Source organism: Passer domesticus, chromosome 7 (genome assembly GCF_036417665.1).
Source record: "Passer domesticus isolate bPasDom1 chromosome 7, bPasDom1.hap1, whole genome shotgun sequence".
Taxonomy (NCBI): domain Eukaryota; kingdom Metazoa; phylum Chordata; class Aves; order Passeriformes; family Passeridae; genus Passer; species Passer domesticus.
This window is the reverse complement of record NC_087480.1, coordinates 38,788,351-38,809,322: the sequence shown is the minus strand read 5'-3', so window position 1 is coordinate 38,809,322 and position 20,972 is coordinate 38,788,351. Positions and strand designations below refer to the sequence as shown.

The window sequence follows — 20,972 nt, the reverse complement described above, 5'->3', positions numbered from 1 at the left end:
TAACTGCTAACCAAAACAAGGAGAACGTGGTACGAAATACACAGATCAGATGTAAGGCTTCTCCTGAAGTCCTAATGTTTCTCATGTGTGTCATAGTACATATGTGATACTTAATAATATTCCAACTATTATGTCCTTTAAAATGCACATTTTACCCAGGCGTGCTGGAATTTGCCATGTAGCAAGAGCAGTTATTGATTCTCTTGGGTCTTAAATCTTATGCCTGGTGCAAATTTGAGAATTAATGCAAATAAAACAGACGTTGAGAGGAGCAAAATACAGACATTGAAAATATGTTCCAGCAATGGCATTTGCATAATTGCAATTACTGAAAATCTCAAAATTAGAGCCTTGGACAGTGCTGGGAGAATGAGAGCTTGTTGTAGGGAATTCTTGCTGGTTTGGAACACACAAACCCTTCCTGAAGTGAATGTGTTTGTATTGCTGAGTAGCACCACTCTTGGTTTTCTGTTATCTCACTTCTCAGGGTTACATCATTCATAATTTCTTGCTTACCATTTCACTCTGCTTACCTATGGCATAACAGTATCTTTTCATTTGCACCACAGCTTTAATTAGGTCAGGTTTTCCTCTTAATCGTAAGCAACAAACCCAGGACTTTGTCTTTGTTTTCCCTTGTTCCATCCTTTGTAAACCCAGGTTAGAACAAGAGGGGAGAAAGTATTTTCATAGGATCATGGAACGGTTTGGGTTGAAAGAACCTTTTCACTCATCTCATCCCACCCCTTCCATGGGCAGGGACACCTTCCACTAGCCCAGGCTGCTCCAAGCCCCATCCAACCTGGCCTTGAACCCTTCTAGGGATCCAGGGGCAGCCACAGCTTCTCTGGGCACCCTGTGCCAGGGCCTCCCACCCTCCCAGGGAACAATTCCTTCCCAATATCCCATTTGTCTCTGCCCTCTGGCAGTGGGAAGCTACTCCCCCTTGTCCTGGCACTCCATTTCTTGTAGACAGTCTCTCCCCATGTTTCCTTTTGGCTCCTTCAGGCACTGAAGGTCACATTTAGGTCACCCTGAAGCTTCTCCTCTCCAGGCTGAACAATCCCAATTCTCTCAGCCTTCCCTCACGGCTGAGCTGCTCCATCTTAGGTGTATCCTACTGAATTCCCTGTTAAGACTTGGTTAATGTCAGTGCACTTTATAGAACTGCTTGGATGTAATAAGAAAAATGTAATAAGCATAGTCTGCCCAAACCTGCAGTTGACAGATCAAAGCCAGTGACCACCATGGCTCCAGAGGAAGCACCATCACCATGCTGTTGTTTGCAGGTGGGGTGGCTATTTGGTAGTCACCATAATTTCCATGAGCCCATCTTACAGTGTAACCCCAAATGTTGTATTAAGGCAGTGAGGGAGGATATGTGTGCATCTGCATCAGTCTTGTTTGGTTTTGACAGCACAGGAAGATCTGTGGAGGTTTTGCTTGCATGTGAAGGCATCTCTCAGGAAACTGATTTTAGAGAGGGTTAAAGTAGGGCATGTTCCAAAAACAGGCTGAAAAAGACCAGTTTTGGCTCTAGAAAAGCAGCTTAAGAATTTACTATAGCTGCTGGAAATGTAGACCCAGCTACATTTCTCTAGCTGTGTTCTCTCATATGTGTTTGAAGTGGTAAAACTCTTCAAAACCATCCCAGTCAAAAGTTCTGCAAAACTGTGGTGCTGGTGACCCTCCTGCCACTCCAGCAAGGTGCCAGCAGGAATACCCTGACACCCTGACTCTCTCACACCATTTGTCCCTGGCTGTAAATGTTTCACAGGCTTTACCCAGTCCTGTTGTTTCATGCTCATTGCCAGCTCTTTCTGTGTTACTGCACTTGGTGGAAAAAGGCCTTCAGGAGACACGCATGAAGAACTGGGAGCATGAGTAATATCTACATTTACTATAAATAAATGTATTTTTGTAAAAGCTGGTTAAGCGAGAGAGACAAAATAGTTGATGACAGAGGCTTATTAAGCAGAAAATTAATTTTTGAGCCAGGTTTTGTTATCTAGGGTGGCTCTACAATCCAGAAGAGCAACATACCTGCAGAAGTGCAAGGTTGCCAAGTGCTTTTTGTTGCCAAATGTTCTCTGAGGTTTCCTCAAGAGTCAGCCTAGTCTTCCAAGTCATCAGCAATGGGGTTTTAAACATTTTCCTACCTAATTTTTATTTGCTAGACGAAAGTTTCAACCTGTCTGATGTACCCAAGCTATTGAAGATCAGGTGTATTAATGAGAGCTGGAGAGCAGGTCATCCTCCTGCCCGTAATATTTTGTTTGCAGTATTTTGGATATCTTTTGGTGCCACTGTTCTTCATGCTCTAAGGCACCTTGCCACCTGGATTTCTGGGGCATACAGCTGTGAGGGACAGTGTTTTCAGCCTCCTGCCAAGGAGAGGGGATGTTCCCCATCTTCATTCTGCAAATCCCCTCCTGCTGGCAGTCCTGCAAATGTGTCCCTTCCTCTCTTCCTGTCCATGCTCTTTGGGTTTATTACACAGATGGGCAGGGCTCCTCTGCAGGAGCAAGGCAATTTCCCATGTGACCTGAAACTTCATGCACCTTTGGAGACGAGTGTTCTGGCTTTATTTATCTCTGCTATGCTCATTTTCTTATCCTGGCTGACCTCTCGGAGTGCTGCAGAGGAGCACGGAAGGAACCAGAAAACCCTGATTGTCAGGGCAGCATAATCCTCATATTTCACAACAGAGGCATTTCACCAGTGATTACACCTCCTGTTTTCTCTAGGGGACACCTTGAGGTTTATCAGTCTGTGTACAGAAAGGAACTTTTAAATAGAAATCCAGATTTTCTTTTTCTGGACCGTAGTGTCTCAAGCTATAAAGACCCCCAAGGTTTCACTCATGTGGGTTGATAAAAGCTCAGAGCTCTGAAAGGGAGCAGGATGGAAAGGTGCAGGGAAGAGTTTCCCTGCAGGATTTATTTGTAGTACTTACCATTTATGTGCCTTATTTGTAATTTAATCTGTTTACCTGCCCTAATTTCCTGTTTTCAGGCCAGCTGCTGCTCCCATCTCTGCTTTTGACATAAAACCCTGGTGTTTGGCTGCTACTCGACAGAACTAACTGGAATTACTGTAACTAATTACCCCAGACTTTCTAATATTGACTGGGAGAAAAGATGATGAGGATATTTAGAAAGTTGTGGCCATTAGACTGAGTAAATACATGTGTTGTGAAAACCCTTCAGTGGAGGGAATTGCCCTCCTTTTTTTATCCCCTGCTCTTCAGTGATGTCCTCCATCAAAGCTCAAAGGCCATTGACTTGGGCTGAGGGTGAACTATATTTAGATGCTGCAGGAGAAGTCCTGCAATTCACTCCAGAGGGAGCTTTTGCCTTCATCTTCCTTTGTTTTCTTATTTATTTTTCTGACTTTATATTTTTGGCTGGATTTTTCTGATTTTTGAGCTCATGCAGCTTGAGTTGAGTGTAAAGGGCATCTTAGATGTTCTTCTGAAAATAATCCCTTCATAGTTTTTAGCATCTCAAAAGCATTTAAAAATAATTATCAATGTGTTACTTCACCACTGTGTGTGCCCCTCTGCATGACTGGTAAATAAACACTGAAAGCAGCATTCCCTGTCTTCTCAGCAATGGAGGCCCTTTGGTTAGCTGCAGAAAGGCACTCAGGATGTACACATTTCTCTTTTTTTACCTGTTTGTATCTCATTTTGAGTAATTTTACTTTTTTGGGGGGCTTTATGAATCCTGTACTTCCATACTGCATTCCAGGAGCTGGGGTTCCTACAGCAGAATTTCCCAGTAGTTTCCCTGGGAAGGAGGAGCTCCATTAAGTGGCTGGTTTCAGGATGAGGTCTGCCCTCTGGAACACGTTTTGGATCCCTGATGAAAGCAGGGGGTTTTTCCCTGCCAAGCCTGGGTTACACTCCCTGTGTCAGTGCAGACTCACTGCGTGGTGCTGGCTGGCTTTGCAGAATCAGGTTTTTTTTCTAAGATGAATGCCAGGCCCTGTGTCTGCTGCTGCCTTCCTTTTGCATGCCTGAATGGCCTCAGTCTCTCTCACTGCTGCTTGGGGATAAAACTCAACTAACCTACTCAAAAGTGGGTTTTTCCAGGCTCTGATTATACTTTATCACAGAACTAAAGGCTGGGTGAGGTTGGAAGAGACTTCTGGATGTCATCTGGTCCAGCCCCATGACTCAAGCAGGGCTGTCTGGAACCTCCTGCCCAGGGTCAAGTCCGGACAGCTTTTAGACATCTCCTATCATCAGGATAGGAGGAACTGGGCAGGAATTCTGTTGGAGATAAAAAGGATGATAGGATAAAAAGGATTTAAGGATGGAGATACTGATAGGGGTGGGGCATCATGGGCAGCTCCTTCGTGCTGGGCTGACCTGGCACAACAAGAGTATTTATTAAAACATTCTGTTTCAGACACCCTTCTGGACTGGATGGCAGGGCTAATGTGATTCCCCTGATGAAATTCCATCCAAGAATAATCTCCTTTGACTAGTATCTGAGATTTTTCCATATTTGATTTGCCCCTTCGTTATAAAGTTACCCTAAATAACGTTTTCAGGTGGTTTTGCTTCCAGGTAGACAGAGAATAAAAGAGAGGCTCTCCTCCTGCCAAAGGGTAGCACAAAAAATGAGCCCTTACGTACATATAAAGCAAGGAAACTCGAGTAAATCTCATGGGTCAGTGCTTCTCCCTTGTTCATCCTGATGGATCCAGACAGCCCATGTGAGGTTTTACTACCTGAGGCTGCTGCTCATGACTGAGTGAGGTTAAAAAGTGCTGGGCTGGCATATTGAAATTTAACATCTCATCTTTCAAGCCATTTCTAACTGATGCATTTGCTTCCTCCTTTTCAAATACAATTATTTTAAAGAATATTTTATGGTATAAAAAGAAAACAAATACTTCATTTTTTCTCTAACTGACTTTAATGATGATTTGCTCAGGTCTAGAAAGCAGTTTAAATGTGCTGTTGGCTCCTTTGAAGAAAAGTGTCACCTTGATATAAATCAGGAATATTATTTTATAAGGACTGTTAGCAGCTTACCTGAGTCAATCTGTGGCAGCCTTATGAAGAAAAGCAAAATACTTCAAATGAAGTTCACATGTCTCTAGAAATGGGCCTGTCAGAGGGGAGGCATCAAGGGAAATGTTGACAGATATTTAATTATAATGGCAGTAGTGGCTGTTGCTGTGTTAATAGCATCTGGCAGCAGAGTCACTGCCATCTGTTAGTGCCCTGAAATCCTGGAGATGGTGCATCCTTTATGGAGGAATTAACAATAATTAACAAATCTATCACATGAAATCACCTTGATTGGATGACAGCCCTACCTTGATAATGATTAATTGCAAAACAATGTGGAATAAAATGTCCACTATTCTCCTTTTTTGCTACTGCTGCTCTGCAAGTGCAGCATGCTGGGGGATTTCCTTTCAAGCCTGTGGTGTGAGGCAGCATTTACTGCATTTATTGTAAATAATCCTTATAAGCAGAGCTAGATTAAAACCAAGCTTCTGCATATTCATTTCAATTTGCTACAGATTAGGCCTCTAAAACCAGTTGTGGTTCTTTTGGTGCATGGTAACTTAGTTAATGTTAAATAAGGGAGAAAATGAGGTTGGGCTGCAAGAAGTGACCCTTCAGCCAAAGTCAAGTCAGTCTGGAAGAACAATCTGACTGCATTAAAACATTTCAAGGTGGTTTTGTTAGCTCAGTATTAGAAGCCAAGCCATTAATTTCTGATGAGTCAGTTTGTCTTCAAAGCTATGAGGAAAAAAAAATATTGTATTTGTTTGCATTTGGAAGAATTATTTTTGAATATCTATTTTTATCCAAGCCAATATTTCGATCAGTGCAGTGAAATATCACTGCTGTAAATAAGAATTATAAACAAAGCAATGAGCTAATTTGAGACCTGGTTGGGTTTTATTTTTCTCTTAACTCTTCCTTTTCTGTCTGTTCCTGCTGAGCAACAGATGGAGCAGGTAACATACTCTTTGCTTAAATAGGAGAATTGTAATAGATAATTGAGGTGTGGTAATTAACAGGAGCAACAGGAGGGAAATAGTAAACTCTGGAATCTTGAAGTCAACTAAACAGGAATTTTATTTCTCTTTTCCCATGCGTGTCAGTTAATATTCTGAATATTGCTCTGGGACCCACAGTGAGAAGGCAACATACAATTTTCTTGTGCCTTTCTATTTGTTTCTCAGTGCCAGAAGTTTCTTTAGGCTGGGATTTGGACTCACTCCAGCTGCTGATAGAGCTGCACTGACACCAAACCACAGCAGAGATGTGGAAAGCTGAGTTTGTGCTGCCTTGATTTATCACAGCTTCCAACACAGGAGCTGTAGATCAGAGTCTTCCCTTCCCATCCCGTGGAGCAGATCTGAGGATGAAGGCTCAGGAGGCTGGGGTTTAGCTGATTTATGGCTTTGTTGTCTTCTCCTTGAGACCCATGCCTCTCTTTTTGTTCTGCCTTGACAGCCATGCGAGTCAGACATGAGCTCATGGGTGGTGTGGCTGTGTACACACGTGTTCATCACACACATGTACACGTCACACCCTCCTGGCACTGCTGAGAGTGGAAGATGCTTTGAAAAAAGTGATTTTGTTTTTTGTTCTGCTGCTCTGGCGTGATATCACAGGATCCTGAGCAGGCAGTGGCTGCAAACACAGACACCCTTGTTAAGGCTGGAAGAAGGGCTTGTTTCTCTCTCACTGCTATTTTCATGCAAGGCACTGTTCCCTGGTTAGGAGGATTAGAAGATATGCATTAAACAGTGTTAAATATGCTGAGGCAGTTGATGTTTACAGCCCTTGTATAATTATTCATTAAAATATTAACTGCTAGACAGCCTTCTTTTTTTTTTTTTATTCAGTGATTTAGTAGCCCTTTCCAAAATCTTGTGTGATTCAGACATACAAAGACTAAATAAGGCTAAATAAAACCACTGAAATTACCACAAAAACACTGATTCTTGGGTTTATGTTTCTTAAATTGCCATGGGTGTGACGTGCCTGAGAAATAAGGAGGGATTTGTGGAGCTGGTGAGCTCTAAGATTTGACTCAGACCTCTCCCATCTGCCCCAGCAGCTTTCCCTAACACATGGCACCGGGAGGATCTGGAAGGGGCTGTATCCCTCTGAAGGCTTTTGGAGAGAATAGATATGTGTGTGCACTAAGTTTTGGGTTGCAGAAGCTCATGACATGATGAGGAGGTCTCACCAAGCAGTGCTGGCTCTCAGGTCTCCCTTCCCAGGCCTTTTTAAATAAGTTTTTAATGGTTCTGGTCCTCTGCAAAGGACAGTGTTCTGTTCTTGTCTATAAACACAGACCTGTTTGGCTTGGAAGGAACCTTAAACCTGATTCAGTGCCACCCCCTGCCATGGGCAGGGACACCTTCCACTGTCCCAGGTTGCTCCAAGCCCTGTCCAACCTGGCCTTGGACACTGCCAGGGATCCAGGGGCAGCCACAGCTGCTCTGGGCACCCTGTGCCAGGGCCTGCCCACCCTCCCAGGGAACAATTCCTTCCCAGTATCCCATCTATCCCTGCCCTCTGGCAGTGGAAGCCATTTCCCCTTGTCTTTTCCCTCCATCCCTTGTCCCAGGTCCCTCTCCAGCTCTCCTGGAGCCCCTTTAGGCACTGCAAGGAGCTGTAATGTCTCCCTGGAGCCTTCTCCAGGTGAACACCCCCAGCTCTCCCAGCCTGTCTCCAGAGCAGAGGGGCTCCAGCCCTTGGCGCATCTCTGTGGCCTTCTCTGGACTGTCTCCAGCAGCCCCACATCCTTATTTTTGGGATCATCAGAGCTGACTTGCTTCTTTGGGCTCCTTGTGCCCAGTTTTGTGGCTGAGCAGTTGCTGCTCTTCCCTGGCACATCTGACACGTGCTTCCTCCTGCAGACAGTTCCTTGATGCTGATGCTTCCCCACTCTGCTCTGAGCCAGCCTGGGGGTGTGGGTGACTCTGGCACTGCCTTCCCAGTGCTTTGCCTTGCTCTGGGGGAGGTGGAGCCTGGTGCTGTTATTGATTTATATGAGCACCCCCCATTTTCCATGGACCACTGGAGAGTTACCAGCCAGCATGGAGTTTGATCCCTGGATTTCATCCAGTGACCCAGAGGCAATTCCACATGCCACTGAGCCCAGGGTGTTTAAAAATTGCCCACCTGGGGTTATTTCATCTCTTGTGTTACCTCTAATTTCATTTTTGCTGAGCTTTTCTCATTCGGTTGAGCCTGGACCCAGCCGAGTGTGACACCCTGATGACAAATGCCTGTCACCCTTGTGTGCTTAATAAATACTGATGCTGTTGTGTGCTCTTTGTGTCTTTCAGGAAAAAAGTGCCAGTTCAAACGCAAGACTTAAATCTAATAAAGAGATCCCAGGATTAGTACATCAACCCAGAGCAAAGTAAGTTCAGTTTTTGTTGTTTAAATCATAATACAAATAAACACAAGCTGTGTCCGTGAGGTTCACAATCACTGCCTGGGCAAAGATCTAATGACCCAGCAGCCCTAAAGTCACGCTGAGTTGAGTGCTAGAGGTAAGATCACCTGTGTCCCAAGGCTGGGAAGCATCCACTCCTTTGCACAGCAAAGATGCAGGACTTGAAGAAAGGTGAGATGCATCCTATTGTGCCAAACAGAAGAGCCTGTGCTATTTCTCAGCTTTCTATACAACTTACACAGAACAAACTTCTCTATATCCACTGGTATTCCTAAATACAGCTGGGTTTTTGCTAGCTCCTGGTTTAGATTAGCAGCTGTTCAGGGTGGAACTGGGAATGGTCAGGTTGTTAAAATGAAAGTTGTTCTGTAGCTGCTTGGTTGGCAGTTCTGTGCCCATGCTCTGCCTGGGGTCAGTCAGTGTTACATGAAATATTTGCCTCTTGTGGCAGAGCTGGTTATTGATAGTAGTAACTCATTTCTTTTCTAACTCATTGTAACATTTTAATCACTAATTGGCTGAGGAATAACTGATTGCACAGAGCCACATACCGGGTTCATGAAGAACAAGTGATGAAGGTTTGTGATTTGGGTTTTGAACAGCAGTGGAAATGCTGTTCCTTGTGCCCTGCCCTCAGGGCACTTACTAACTTAAAACTTGCTGCCTATCAATTGGCTTGAACACTATTTCAAGTCTGGGAGCTTCAGCTGTTTCCTAATCAGCTGACAGTGTAATTCAGCCTCTTTTCAAAGGGAAAAGCCAAGTGCTTTGGATGCAATTGCAAAGAAATTCATGGTAGGGAGGTGGAGGTAGAAGCACTCTTCAGCAATGCTGTGCTTCATTACTGTGGCTCAGTCCTTCCCAGCAGGGTCAGAGATGTATTTAAGATGCTCTTACATGAGGTTAATTACTCTGGGATAAAAAAGAGCTGTTCTTTCATTGGGTCATCTTTTGGAACATCCACAGCAGAGGAATTGCACAGGGCCATGGCTTCCATTCCTTCATAAAACTCCAATTTGAAAAGTCCCTACAGAAATCAGAACTGACCAAAAAGCCCATTTTTTACATTGCATTGACAGAGATATATATTTCTGTCACAGACCTGCAGAAATAAGGAAAGTTCCCAGAGAGGTGCAGAATGTAACATAAGGTTGTTGGGTAGATCCCCAGTGTTTGCCCAGGGCTCTGCTGTTTGCCCAACCTACCACAGCATTTCTGTTCATAAAGTGGCCACATGTTTGAACTGCTAATTGCCAAGCCAGCAGACAGCTGTTATAATGTACAAATTTTTTTTTCTTTTTTAAGGTTTGTCATCTAAAAACCATGACAATTCTGACTGCAGGGTGGGGTGTCATTGGGTGGAAAAGGTCTACTTAGCTGGAAGAGCAGAGATTAATAGATGGATCATTAGATGCATCTTACAGTACTGTTCTGGTACAATGGATGATACTTCTAAACAAAACATGGACTAACTACCAAATTATAAATTTGGTACTTTACAATTATTTTACAATATTTTGATGTCAACTGAAGAGTAAGATTGTGAGGGCTCTTCCCCCTGCAGGAGGAATTAGATTTTTCCATCCAGAGCCCTGGACTTTAAAACCAGGGGCTGTGGGGAGCCAGCAGTAGCTTTATGGGGGTCTTTGGCAGAGGGAGAAGGGTTGGTCCTTCCTCTTTACACCCAGTCCTGGTACCTGCCACACCTTCAGGGCTCCCCCTGCACCCTGCCCCAACCTCACAGGCACTTGCCCTGTCTGTTCATCACCAAACTCACCCCTGACACCTTGAATGATCAAACACACCCACCAAGTACCCTGGGACAGGTCCGTGACTCAGGGAGTGACAGCAGCCTGAAGTATCAAATGAAAGTGGTTATTTCACACCACTTTTACCCTGCCAAAACACAAACTCTCACAATGCTTTGGGTTGGCACATGAAAAATCAGCTAACCCAACCTCCCTGCCATGGGCAGGGACACCTTCCACTAGACCAGATCTGTAGGGTTATCCTGTGGGAACTTTCAGGGATATGACTATACAATACTCCTTTTTTTCCCTCTGCCTTCTTTTAGTTCTCTTATGAATTATGGTTGGGGTGAGTCAGTACAGTATTATCTCATTTTATTAGAAACTGAATTTATGATGTTGTAAAGGCAAGATTATTTTTCAAGCACTTGCCCACTCATAAAAGGCTGCACTGCCCTAAAACCCTCTGCAAAGCACCTGAATATGCAGGTGATGGGGTCAGCTGTCCCAAAAAAAACATCTCTTCCCCATCTGAGGTGGAGGTGGGAACCTGAGGAACAGGCAGACAGCTGGGGACAGGAACTCCCTCAACCACTGAAAGGTGAATTGTTCCTGCTGGTGAATCACCAGCTTTAGGTTTTAATGCCATTTCTGAGCCCTCCTGGTGTGAACTGAGCTCCATTTATGTCCCACATAAGCAGATCTTTGTATACATCCAGCCCATAGCGGGGAGGGCTCAATGCTGAGCTTTGTGGGGAAGTGCAGCCCGTTGTTGGGCACTTAGGGAGAGCATGAACTCACTACAGCTGAAAGGATCACTCTGAGGAAGAGGGGATGGGTGGGAATTCAGCAAGCCAAGCCAGCTTTCTGTGCTGGGGGAAAATCTCCAAGAGCTGTGTGTCCTTCTGACCGTTTGGCATCATTGTCACCGCTGGCTCCGGTCCCCATCCTCCCCTTTTTGCATCTTTTTGTGTTGCACATGGAGTCCCTGGCACATTTCCCCAGCTGCCTGTGAGCCCAGTGCTCCTCCCTGCTGCTGGGCCAGAGGATGCTCCAGCCTCAGCTTCCTGGAGGGGGTTACTCCTGCAGGGGGGAGGCTCTGGCCATCCCCTAGCATAGATAAACACCCCAAATACCACCTGCCATCCCCTAGGCATAAATAAACACCCCAAATACCACCTGCCATCCATCCTCACCCTTGTCTCCTCATCCTTTCTGTGTTTTTAGCTTGCATGTTCCCCATGGGGAAGGACCTGTGGTCTTGTGTGACCATCAGTGTTTTGTAGACAATGAAAAAAGAGTGTTTTCCAGTCCTCTTTACTAATGCAAAATCATATCAATGAGCCTCTTTGTGCTGAAGAATTAGTAGAAGTGAAGGGTCTGGAGCACCAGGAGTGTTTGAGGGAGCTGGAAAGGGGCTCAGCCTGGAGAAAAGGAGGCTCAGGGGGGACCTTGTGGCTCTGCACAACTCCTGACAGGAGGCTGTAGCAGTTGTCAGTCTCTTCTCCCCCATAACAAGTGGCAGGACAAGAGGACAGTCTTTAACCTCACGTTGTGGGTGTCTCATTCTATGGTGGTGAGGTTGGCAGTCCTGGAAAACCTCCTGAAGGAGAGGGGGCTGCCACTCTTCCTGTCAGAGGGAGAGGTTCTGTGCTATCAGCTTCCTGCAGTCAGCCTGGAAAAGGGAACAGTCTCCTCTGCATGTGTGTGGATCCCAAATACCACCCCAAGTGCTGCACATGTACACAGAACTAAATGCAGTGATTTTTCATGGGCAAACAAAAAACAGGGGGGGGGGGAAGATTAAAAATTGACATTGTAGATGAAAGTGTAAAGCGATTTATTTTCCACAGTGGTGGAAACTGACAGCTGAGCCCCTCAACATCCCTGGGCTGTTATGTAATGGAAGAAATCCTGTTGGTACTGACACTGTTCCTTTGCCTTCCAGCATGCACATCTCCGAAAGCCAACAAGAATTCTTCAGAATGCTTGATGAAAAGATTGAAAAGGTAAGGCACAGTAATGAGAGCATCCAGTCTCCCTCGGGGGTGGGCACAGCTTCAAGGGGAGGACAGTGACCTGCCTGCTGCAGCTCTCTCTGTTCTCCATGATTTGGAGGGGTCTGGCCCAAGATTTCCCTTCCAGCTCCTTGGTTAGACAGTTCAAGTGCAAAGAAGACCAGGAAGGTGAAGAGTTTGCCAGAAGTGCTGAGAGAATCCTTTGTTTTGTGGGAATGTCACCAGTCTGGGATTCATGGCAGGCTAACTCAGATGTTCAGGATGTCCATGCTGGGTAAATGGGAAGAGCACAGTGAGATTTTAGTCATTGCTGAGTTGAACTTTCATCTCATTGGGAGACAGCTGGAATGTTCATGCTGGGATACCTCAGGAATTCTTGCTGAATATTCTCAAAATAGCCACTGGTTGTGGCTGTAAGTGTGGGTAACCCTGCCCCAGGGCTGTGCCAGTGAAATAATGGTGCTGGAGATGTTTTGAAGGAGAGGATGAATAATTCTTTGCATATCTCAGCTGTCCTGAGAGCAGCTTTTGTGTGTTTCAGAAAGCTTTTAAATGACACGCTTGGCTTCTTTGTGAGGCAGCAGTGAAGGAGCTGGAGCACAGCTCATCCTGGGAGTGGCTGAGGGAGATGGGGGAGCTGATGTTCACACACCACTTTATTCTTTACACTGCCTATTTGGGAGTCATGCATCTTTTTTTAATACTTTGTATTAAATATTTGCTTCCTCAGTAGCAGTACACCGAGGAACTCATTTGTACTGAGTGCTGATTGCTAATCAGCAGTACACTGAGTGCTAATTTGTACTCCCAGTTTCAGACTGGGTATGAGGAAGCATTCCTTTGTGGAAAGGGAAGTCAGACACTGGAACAAGCTTCCCAGATAGCTGCTGGATGCCCCAGGCCTGTCAGTGTTCAGGAGACTTTTGGACAATGCCCCTAACAACACGCTGTAATTTCTGGTCAGCCCTGAAGTGCTCAGGCAGTTGATGATTGTAGGTCCCCTCCTACTGAAATACTTCTAGCCTAGTCTAGTCTGTTCTTCTGTTCTTTTCTGTTCTATTCCATTAAGTTGTCATGTTGGTTGTAGAGTAGAAGGGAGATTTTTACTTGCATGGCTCTGGACTTCTGCCTTTTTTTCCAACACTCCTGCTCCTAGGAGTCAGAGTGCTGCAGTGGGTGCATCTTCTATTTGTCCCAAGCAATATATTTGTTACTTTCCTCTTAAAGAATAAAAATTATGAAAACAAAAGAAGCCATAAAGGGGAAGAGTAAAAGTGAGGAGTCATAGATTCCTGAGAAGAATATTTATGTACCCAGTGTTTCACAGGGGTAAGATTTTATGTAACCTAATGCATTTAAAGGTAGAATTTCTACATATCCATAGTGCAGCTATATCTCCTTTGAATAAATGCATTCACCCTGTGAATATTCAGATTGCTTTTCCTGGACATCATCACCTTCCAGAATGTTGAGCACAGAATCTCCAGTAAAATGGAATTTTCCAAAGATGTATCTTATCTGCAGACCAGACAATGCCATCAGGCCATATCTCATTATGAATTTTGGTTAATTTTTGTTCCCGAGGTCTGTGGCAGGGCACTAACACCCTTATTCCCCAGCTGAGGTGCAGCTGACCCTGCCTCCTGTGCTTGAATCCCCTTTGAGATATTCCCAGGTGATCTCCAGGGCTAATCTATCCTGGGGATAATTTATCTTGGGGATCAGGAGATTGTCTGTTCAGAGGAAATCCACAGTTTATCTGTCAAAGAGATCCAGTTGCTGACAGCTGATGGGATTGGCAGGAGTTAATGTGCAGCTGAATGTGGGATTTGTGTTCCCTGGGGACCTCCTGTGCCTGAGGAAACAGTCTTCATTAGAGAAGTTTTGGGGTTTTTAATTCATCTTTGCTCAGAACGCATTTTTTTCCTAGGTGTTGACACAAATGCCAAAAAAGATTGGAAAATGTAAGGGGTTTTGTCTGATCCTTAAACAGCATTTTCAGTCCCTTCTCCAGGGAGGTGGGGGACAGCAGTCAGACATTTAGAAGGATTGTATCAGTGGCAGCTGAAAAAGTCTGTGGATGTGTGGGGGGTGCTGCCTGTGACTGGTGAGGTCCCAAACCTGTGGTGTTCCCAGGTGGATTGGTGATGGAGACTCCGTGGGCTGTGCTGCAGAAACTCCAGCCAGGAGCAGAACCCGCTCAGCTCCACTGGGATCCCCAGGGCTGCTGGGTCACCAAATACAAGTGCAGTGTACTTGCAGGGTTCCCAGTGAAGGAAGGAATGATAAATCTGACCCATGTTGTCAGAAGGCTAATTTATTATTTTATGATATTGTATTAAAGAATGGTAAACTATACTAAAGAATACAGAAAGGGACAGACAGAAGGCTTAAAGATACTAAAGATACTAAAGATACTAAAGAAAAACTCATGACTTTCTCCAGAGTCCCAACACAGCTTGACCCTGATTGGCCATTAAGTCAAAACAATTTACATGAAACCAATGAAACAATCACCTGGGGGTAAACAATCGCCAGCCACATTCAAAGCAGCAAAACAGAGGAGAAGCAAATGAGATCATATTGTTTTCCTTTTTCTCTGAGGCTTCCCAGCTTCCCAGGAGAAAGATCCTGGGCAAAGGGATTTTTCTAGAAAATATGACTGTGACACAAGTACCCAACAGCAGCTCTGACAAGTGAGCATTGGGCAGGAGCATTGCATGAGGCTTGGAGCTGGCACAGCCATTCTGTGGAATAAAACTCATAAAACTCCTGCAGCCAGAGTGTGAAATGGAAAGAACATGGGCTGGTGTTTCGTCAGCTGCAAGCAGGAAATATTTGTGAGTCCTGGAGATCAAAAAAAGTCTTATTGAAACAGTCTGGAGAGTTTCTCTGGAAGTCCTGCCCCCAGCAGTGCATTCCTGGCTGTCCCTGCAAAGCTCCACTGCCTCCTGCAAATGTCACCCAAAGATAAAAAACAGAATGTCATGAAGCATGGAGCTTCTGTCTCCCAAAACTCAGTGTCAAAACACTGTGAGGGGGACATCTGCTCTGTCTCTGAGTGAGTCTGTCCCTGCTGCAGGAGCTGGAGCTGAACTGGCACGTACAGAGCTGCCTGTGGTGGTGGTAATGCCATTCAGGGGTTTGCTGGGAGGAGGAAATACTGGGGTGAGGGCTGGGGTAGGACTGGCTGAGAATGTGGAAGTCAGCCTCCAGCACAGGCTTAGATACTGGTTCTGCTGCAGTCAGCCCAGTCCTTTCAGAAACACCAGAATTTGAAGTAAAAATACTCCCAAGACCTGATGAGAAGCCAGAGTCAGAGGTTAGATGGGAGCCTGGGAGCAGCTGGAGAGAGCTGAGCAATGACAGCACAGGGAGCTGTAGTTACTGTACTATGTAGTTGGAATATCCTGAGCTGGCAGAGATCCACAGGGACCCTGGAGTCCAACTCACAGCACAACCCCAAGCATCCCACCACGTGCCTAAAAGCCTTGTCCAAACACTTTCTGACCTGTGGCAGAGCATGGAGAGGAGAGCAGAGGGGAAGACAAGGAGCTGGGTGCAGCACAAGGCCCTGAGTGGTGGCAGAGCAGGCTCAGAAATGTTCCCAACATCTGGCAGCAGCTGCAGTGAGTCCTCCTGGGGCTTCCCACTCACTGAGGTTATTGGGAATAGAGTCACAGGCTTTGCTTTGGGAGACAAAAAGCACCTGTGATCCAGAGTTCAGGGGGAAATGGAACAGAGACAGGCACTGGGAAGGAGGCAGCTCATCTGCTGTCAGCATTATCATCATTCATTGAAAATTAGCCTGAAATCACAGAAATATATTCCAGTGGAGGATGAGCAACAGGTAATAGCAGCAATTAAGCTCGAGGAGAGCATTCCCCAGAGTAAATTAGAAAGATGCGGGTCAGGAGTACAAGTGATTTGCTTGACCTGAGAGATGAAGGCAGAAATACACAGAAATATGGCTTTGGAGACCAGAGAAGGAGGCAGGGAGTGACTGAACAGTCCTCCTAAAGGGATCTCTGCTGCTGCTGGATAAATCTGAGATCTGCTGTGCCCAGCAGAGGAGAAATGGGCTTCACTGGCTGCAGCTGGGTCTGGGACAATCACTGCACTCCTGTGGTGGGAAAAATCTGATTTTGAGCTATCAGCTCTGATTAAGAAGATAGAAACATGTCCTGGTATCAGGTCATTTGTGTTGGTATTCAGTCAACTAAATTAATGACTTGGGTTCTCTCCAATCTGATGGATCAAGGACTGATTTAGTCAGATGCTGCATTTGGACACAAAAAGATTTGCTGTAAAACACACAATGAGGAATTAACCTGTCTCTCCTGAAGTTTCTCCAGACTTTGGGGTTTTTTTTTCTTCTTTCAGCATCTCAAATTTATTTGGACCCTGATTCCATAGGGTCCAAATAAATGGACTCATGCAAATACTCCCTGAAAAGAGTGGCAGCACAGGAAGGACAGACCTATTGCTGGAGAGGGACTTGGGGCAAGGGCCTGGATACCATTTGAAAAGGGGGAATGGCTTTCCCCTGCCAGAGGGTGGGGTTGGATGAGATACTGGGAAGAAGTTCTTCCCTGTGAGGGTGGGCAGGCCCTGGCACAGGGTGCCCAGAGAAGCTGTGGCTGCCCCTGGATCCCTGGAAGTGCCCAAGGCCAGGCTGGATGGGGCTTGGAGCAACCTGGGATAGTGGAAGGTGTCCCTGCCCATGGCAGTGGGTGGGATTGGATGAGCTTTAAGGTCCCTTCCCACCCAAACCCTTTTGGGATTCCATGAATTGCACAGGGTGGCTCAGAGCAGAGTTGGTGCTGGGCTCAGCCCTGCAAGCTCAAGTCCATTGCCTTGAAGGGGCCCTGTCCTACCAGAGCTTGCATGAAATAAACAGAAATAAAAATTAAAAGCTATAACATACCAAGTGCTGACTGTGAAAAGTTTACCCATATACTGCTTGCCAGCAAAACCATCTTGATGATGGCTGTCCTGGAAAATGACTGGAAAAGCAACTGCTGTCTCTGAATCCTGCATGGAGCAGTGCAGTGATATGGAGGAATTATCTCCTTGAAGTGTGTGCTGTTCCTGGAGGCTGTGGCAGGGTGTGTAGGCAGCTGCCTCCCTGCAGGAAATAGGCTGAGGGCTAATGGAACAATTGACAAGCAATTCCTGGGATTATATCTGGGGATTGTACCCCCACAGGGGAAGCACCTCTGGCTTTGTGGTTCCAAAGGGACCATGGCAAAACAACCCTGGGCAGCTGTACCAGAGGAAAACCATCACTGGTCCCATCACCACAAACTGTCTCCCGCATGGCTACAGTGGTTGTAAAAAATAATCACAATGCAAACATGCTGCTGGGCAACAATGAGGTTAAAAAGGAGAAGAAGTGTTGCTGTGAGCCCTGATGGGAACCCCGAGCCTGGGACACGGTGCTGCCATCCCCATGGGGGTGTCACTGCGGGTCAGCTCGGTCTGGGTGGGTGTGCAGGGATTCCTCCACCATCCCCTCACCTGGAGCTGGGGGGAGAGCAGCCAGCCCGTGGGAAGGACGGCTGGAGCAGCTCCTGCATCCCGTTAGGAATGCCGGGCATGGCAGCAGGGGGTGGGCACAAAGCAGCTCCTTCATGGGATGCAGGGAGTGCCCTTGGGAACCATGGCACCGTGATTAGGCTGAAACTCATTAGCAAAGTGGATTGCTCTTAATGACTCCATTGATTTTTCCCTAACGAAAAGAGGAGCGGACAAAAATCAGCGCAGCATGCAATGATTTGGTGCCGCCTCCCGTCCTTCCCGAGAGCTGTGAACAAAGGCAGCCTGATGGGAAGGGGCTGGGGCTGCCCAGCCGGGCCCCTCCAAGGGCCACTGTGTCCCCAGCCCCGCCAGCCCACAGCACAAAGGGCTGCTTGCTGCCCTCTCTCTCCATCCTCTGCCTCCCCTGCCTCCCCTCCGTCCTCGTCCTGGTCCCTCCCCTGCCTGGCACAGTCCTCCGGCACAAGGGGCCATTGAGCCAGCTTGTTTATTGGCCTGTCACCCGCACAATGGGAAAAAGGCCTTTTTCCTGCCAGTTTTTTCTTTTTGTTCCATGAAAGGGATACCATGAGCATCCCCTGGAGGGGAGCACTTCGGAGGTGCTGCAAGGGCAGAGATGGGGGGTGAGCCCTTCTGGTTTGGGTGCAGGCAGCAGGAAAGGAACATCAGGCTGCTCTTTAATTTACCTTAAATTCACTCGTTTAGAAACACTCATGGTGTTCTCTGGACATCCAGAAAAGCTGACAGTTGTGTTTTGAAACTGCAGAGGTGGGAGATGGGATTCCTCAGGGATTAGCTGGACTTGGAGGCACATAGTACAGTTCTCATCTTCCTCAACATAGTTCATTACACTTTCAATCATTAGAACTTATCAGAAATCACAGAATTGGAAGGGACCCACGAGAATAATTGAGTCCAGCAGATTGAACCCACAACTTCCTTAGTCCATGGGTGGCCCATACATTCCTGTTAGTAGCCACCTGCTCTGTGCCTCTGGCCCCTCTGGATGCAGGAGCCTGCTCCCCTGGACAGAATTTGACTGCCAGTCGTGTAATTGTAGAATCAGAGAGTGGTTTGGGTTGGAGGGACCTTTAAAGGCCACCTGGTCCAACCCCTGCAGCGAGCAGGGACACTTCCACTAGAGCAGTGTGGTTTCTGCCAGCTCTGAGCTGACCATTTCCCAGGAGGTGTTCCCAGGCCCCTCTCAAGCCCTGCAGCCTTTCACTGATCAAGGAATCATCTCCTCCAGCATCTGGCAGACAGCCTCTGAAACAACCAACAGGCCAAAAATGGACATTTTAAAGTATTTCACTGAATTGTGGCTGAAGCTGCCTTTCCTCTACGACCAGGGAGTGGCAACCCCTTCTCTTGGACTTCTGGTGCAGCAGGGAAGGCTGTGACAGCAGGGCACTTGATTCTTTCTCTGACCTTCCTGAGCAATGCTGACCTTGTTACTGACAAAAATTTGGGGTGTAACATTTACACCAAAGCTGTGTTGGGCACCACTGGGACTCACTGCAGCCTGGGATCACCTGAGCTGGCCGGGCCACCAGAAGGGTACAGATGTGTGCCCATCCCCAGCAGAGTGCAGATGGAAGAGACGTGTCTGGAAGGACCAGCCCAGCTCCTGGTGGCCTTCAGGCCTTGCTGGGAGGTGGTGTGGCTGTGCCATGGCTAGGGCTGGCTCAGCACATTGGTTTGGAGCAGTTCTTGGTGTCCATTTGAGCAGCCAGGGAGCAAACTTGGCAGAAGCAGGAGAGCAGCAGGAGGAGTGGGAGGGGGAAAGTGCAGGATGGATTTTCTTCTGTCAGATTTGGGTCTGCTTGGGGCTTTAATAGCAGTGATGGCCACCAGTGCTGGGCCATGGGGCTCCCTCTTGAGCAGGTAAAGGGGTGTGCTGGAAATGCCCTGAGCTCAGCCCTCAGTCACTGCTGCTGCCTCTCACAGCTCTGAAGCATTTTGGACAAAGCCTTCGTCACCACCAGCTCAGTCTCCTGGATTTGTCCAAATGTGGAGAAAAACTGAGAGATTTGTGCTTCACTGCAAAGAATTTCAGTGTTCCTTCTTTTTGAGTTACAGCTTTTAGTTCAAAAAATGTAATTTTTTCCCTTTCTTTCTGGGTCAGTGTTTCAGAGTCTGAGTTGGAATTTGGGCTGATGAGTCTCTTGGGGGATATTTTAACTTACTTAGGAAACCCTTCCTGCTCTCAGTGCTGGCCACAGGGAGTTGTCAGGGCACTGCACATTCCTGGGTCTGGGCTCTAGCAAAGCCAGCTCTGCAGTCCCACCATCAGCACTGGGACTCCAGAGACATTTTGGAGCCTTTGTTCCAGGTGTGCAGCCCAGCTGTGTGTCCCAAATCAACTGATCACTCCTACAAAACATCTCCCCCCTTTTTTTTTGTGTCTTTCTGGCTCTCCTTCTCCAGGTGCTCAGCTGGTACAGCCAGCACTCAGAACAATAGGAAATAGTCCAGAGGTGCAGGTTTTGGGTCCTGCATTTGAGGCTCTTGTTTGATGTGAGATCCCCTGGGTGGTTTGTGCTGAAGAGCTCAGCTGCAGCTGGTTTGGAGCAGGGCAGCAAGGACAGTGGCTCCCAGCAGGTCCTTCCTTGCTGCTCTGCAGGAGCTGGGTGGGGAGGGATGGGATGTGCCTTCTCCAGGCCATCCCAAGGGGAATACCCAGAGAGATGCTGCTCCACACCTGTGTTTGGGATGGGATAGAAGGCGCAGCATGACTGGTCTGATAAAGAAATCCATGTTTTGTGGAGCTTAGGCTGAATCCCCTGTAGTACAAGCATAATTTCAATACAAATGGCATCTTCTGCTCTGGGGTTAAACTTCTGCTGGGGTTATCAGATGAGGGATTCCTGTTCACAGCAGCTGCCTTGTGTTGCTCATAGGATTACATGCTTTGTTGCTTTTGCTTCGGAGATTATCCTTTCACAACAAATCTCAGGGTTGTGTCCATCAAGGTGGAGCTTTACATAAAGCTGGTTTGTAAATCAGTTTGTTGGAGCCCCCCCTGGAATTCACTGTATGGGGGATGATGTTTATGAGATTAATAGTGACAGAAAGGGAAGTGCCTCCTATCCTGGTTTCCTGCAAATTCCCTGTGTCTGAGGTTTCTACTAGATGTGAGTTTAAACCCCCCAGGTTCAGAGAACTGCTCTCAGTAAGTGTTGCCTGGATTTATTCCTGTGTGCTTCTCTGAGTAC

At 46.7% G+C, this 20,972-nt stretch overlaps 1 protein-coding gene across 2 annotated transcripts in view; it reads left to right on the top strand.

Annotated features, from left to right (window-relative positions):
* The window catches only part of C7H1orf21 (chromosome 7 C1orf21 homolog), a 106,996-nt gene that overhangs the window by 85,224 nt on the left and 800 nt on the right, over positions 1-20,972 (top strand). For both annotated transcript variants that reach the window (XM_064427813.1, XM_064427814.1), the window contains exons 4-5: positions 8,341-8,417; positions 12,150-12,210. In XM_064427813.1, coding sequence (XP_064283883.1) covers positions 8,341-8,417; positions 12,150-12,210 — 138 coding nt within the window. The remainder of the gene's footprint in view (positions 1-8,340; positions 8,418-12,149; positions 12,211-20,972) is intronic.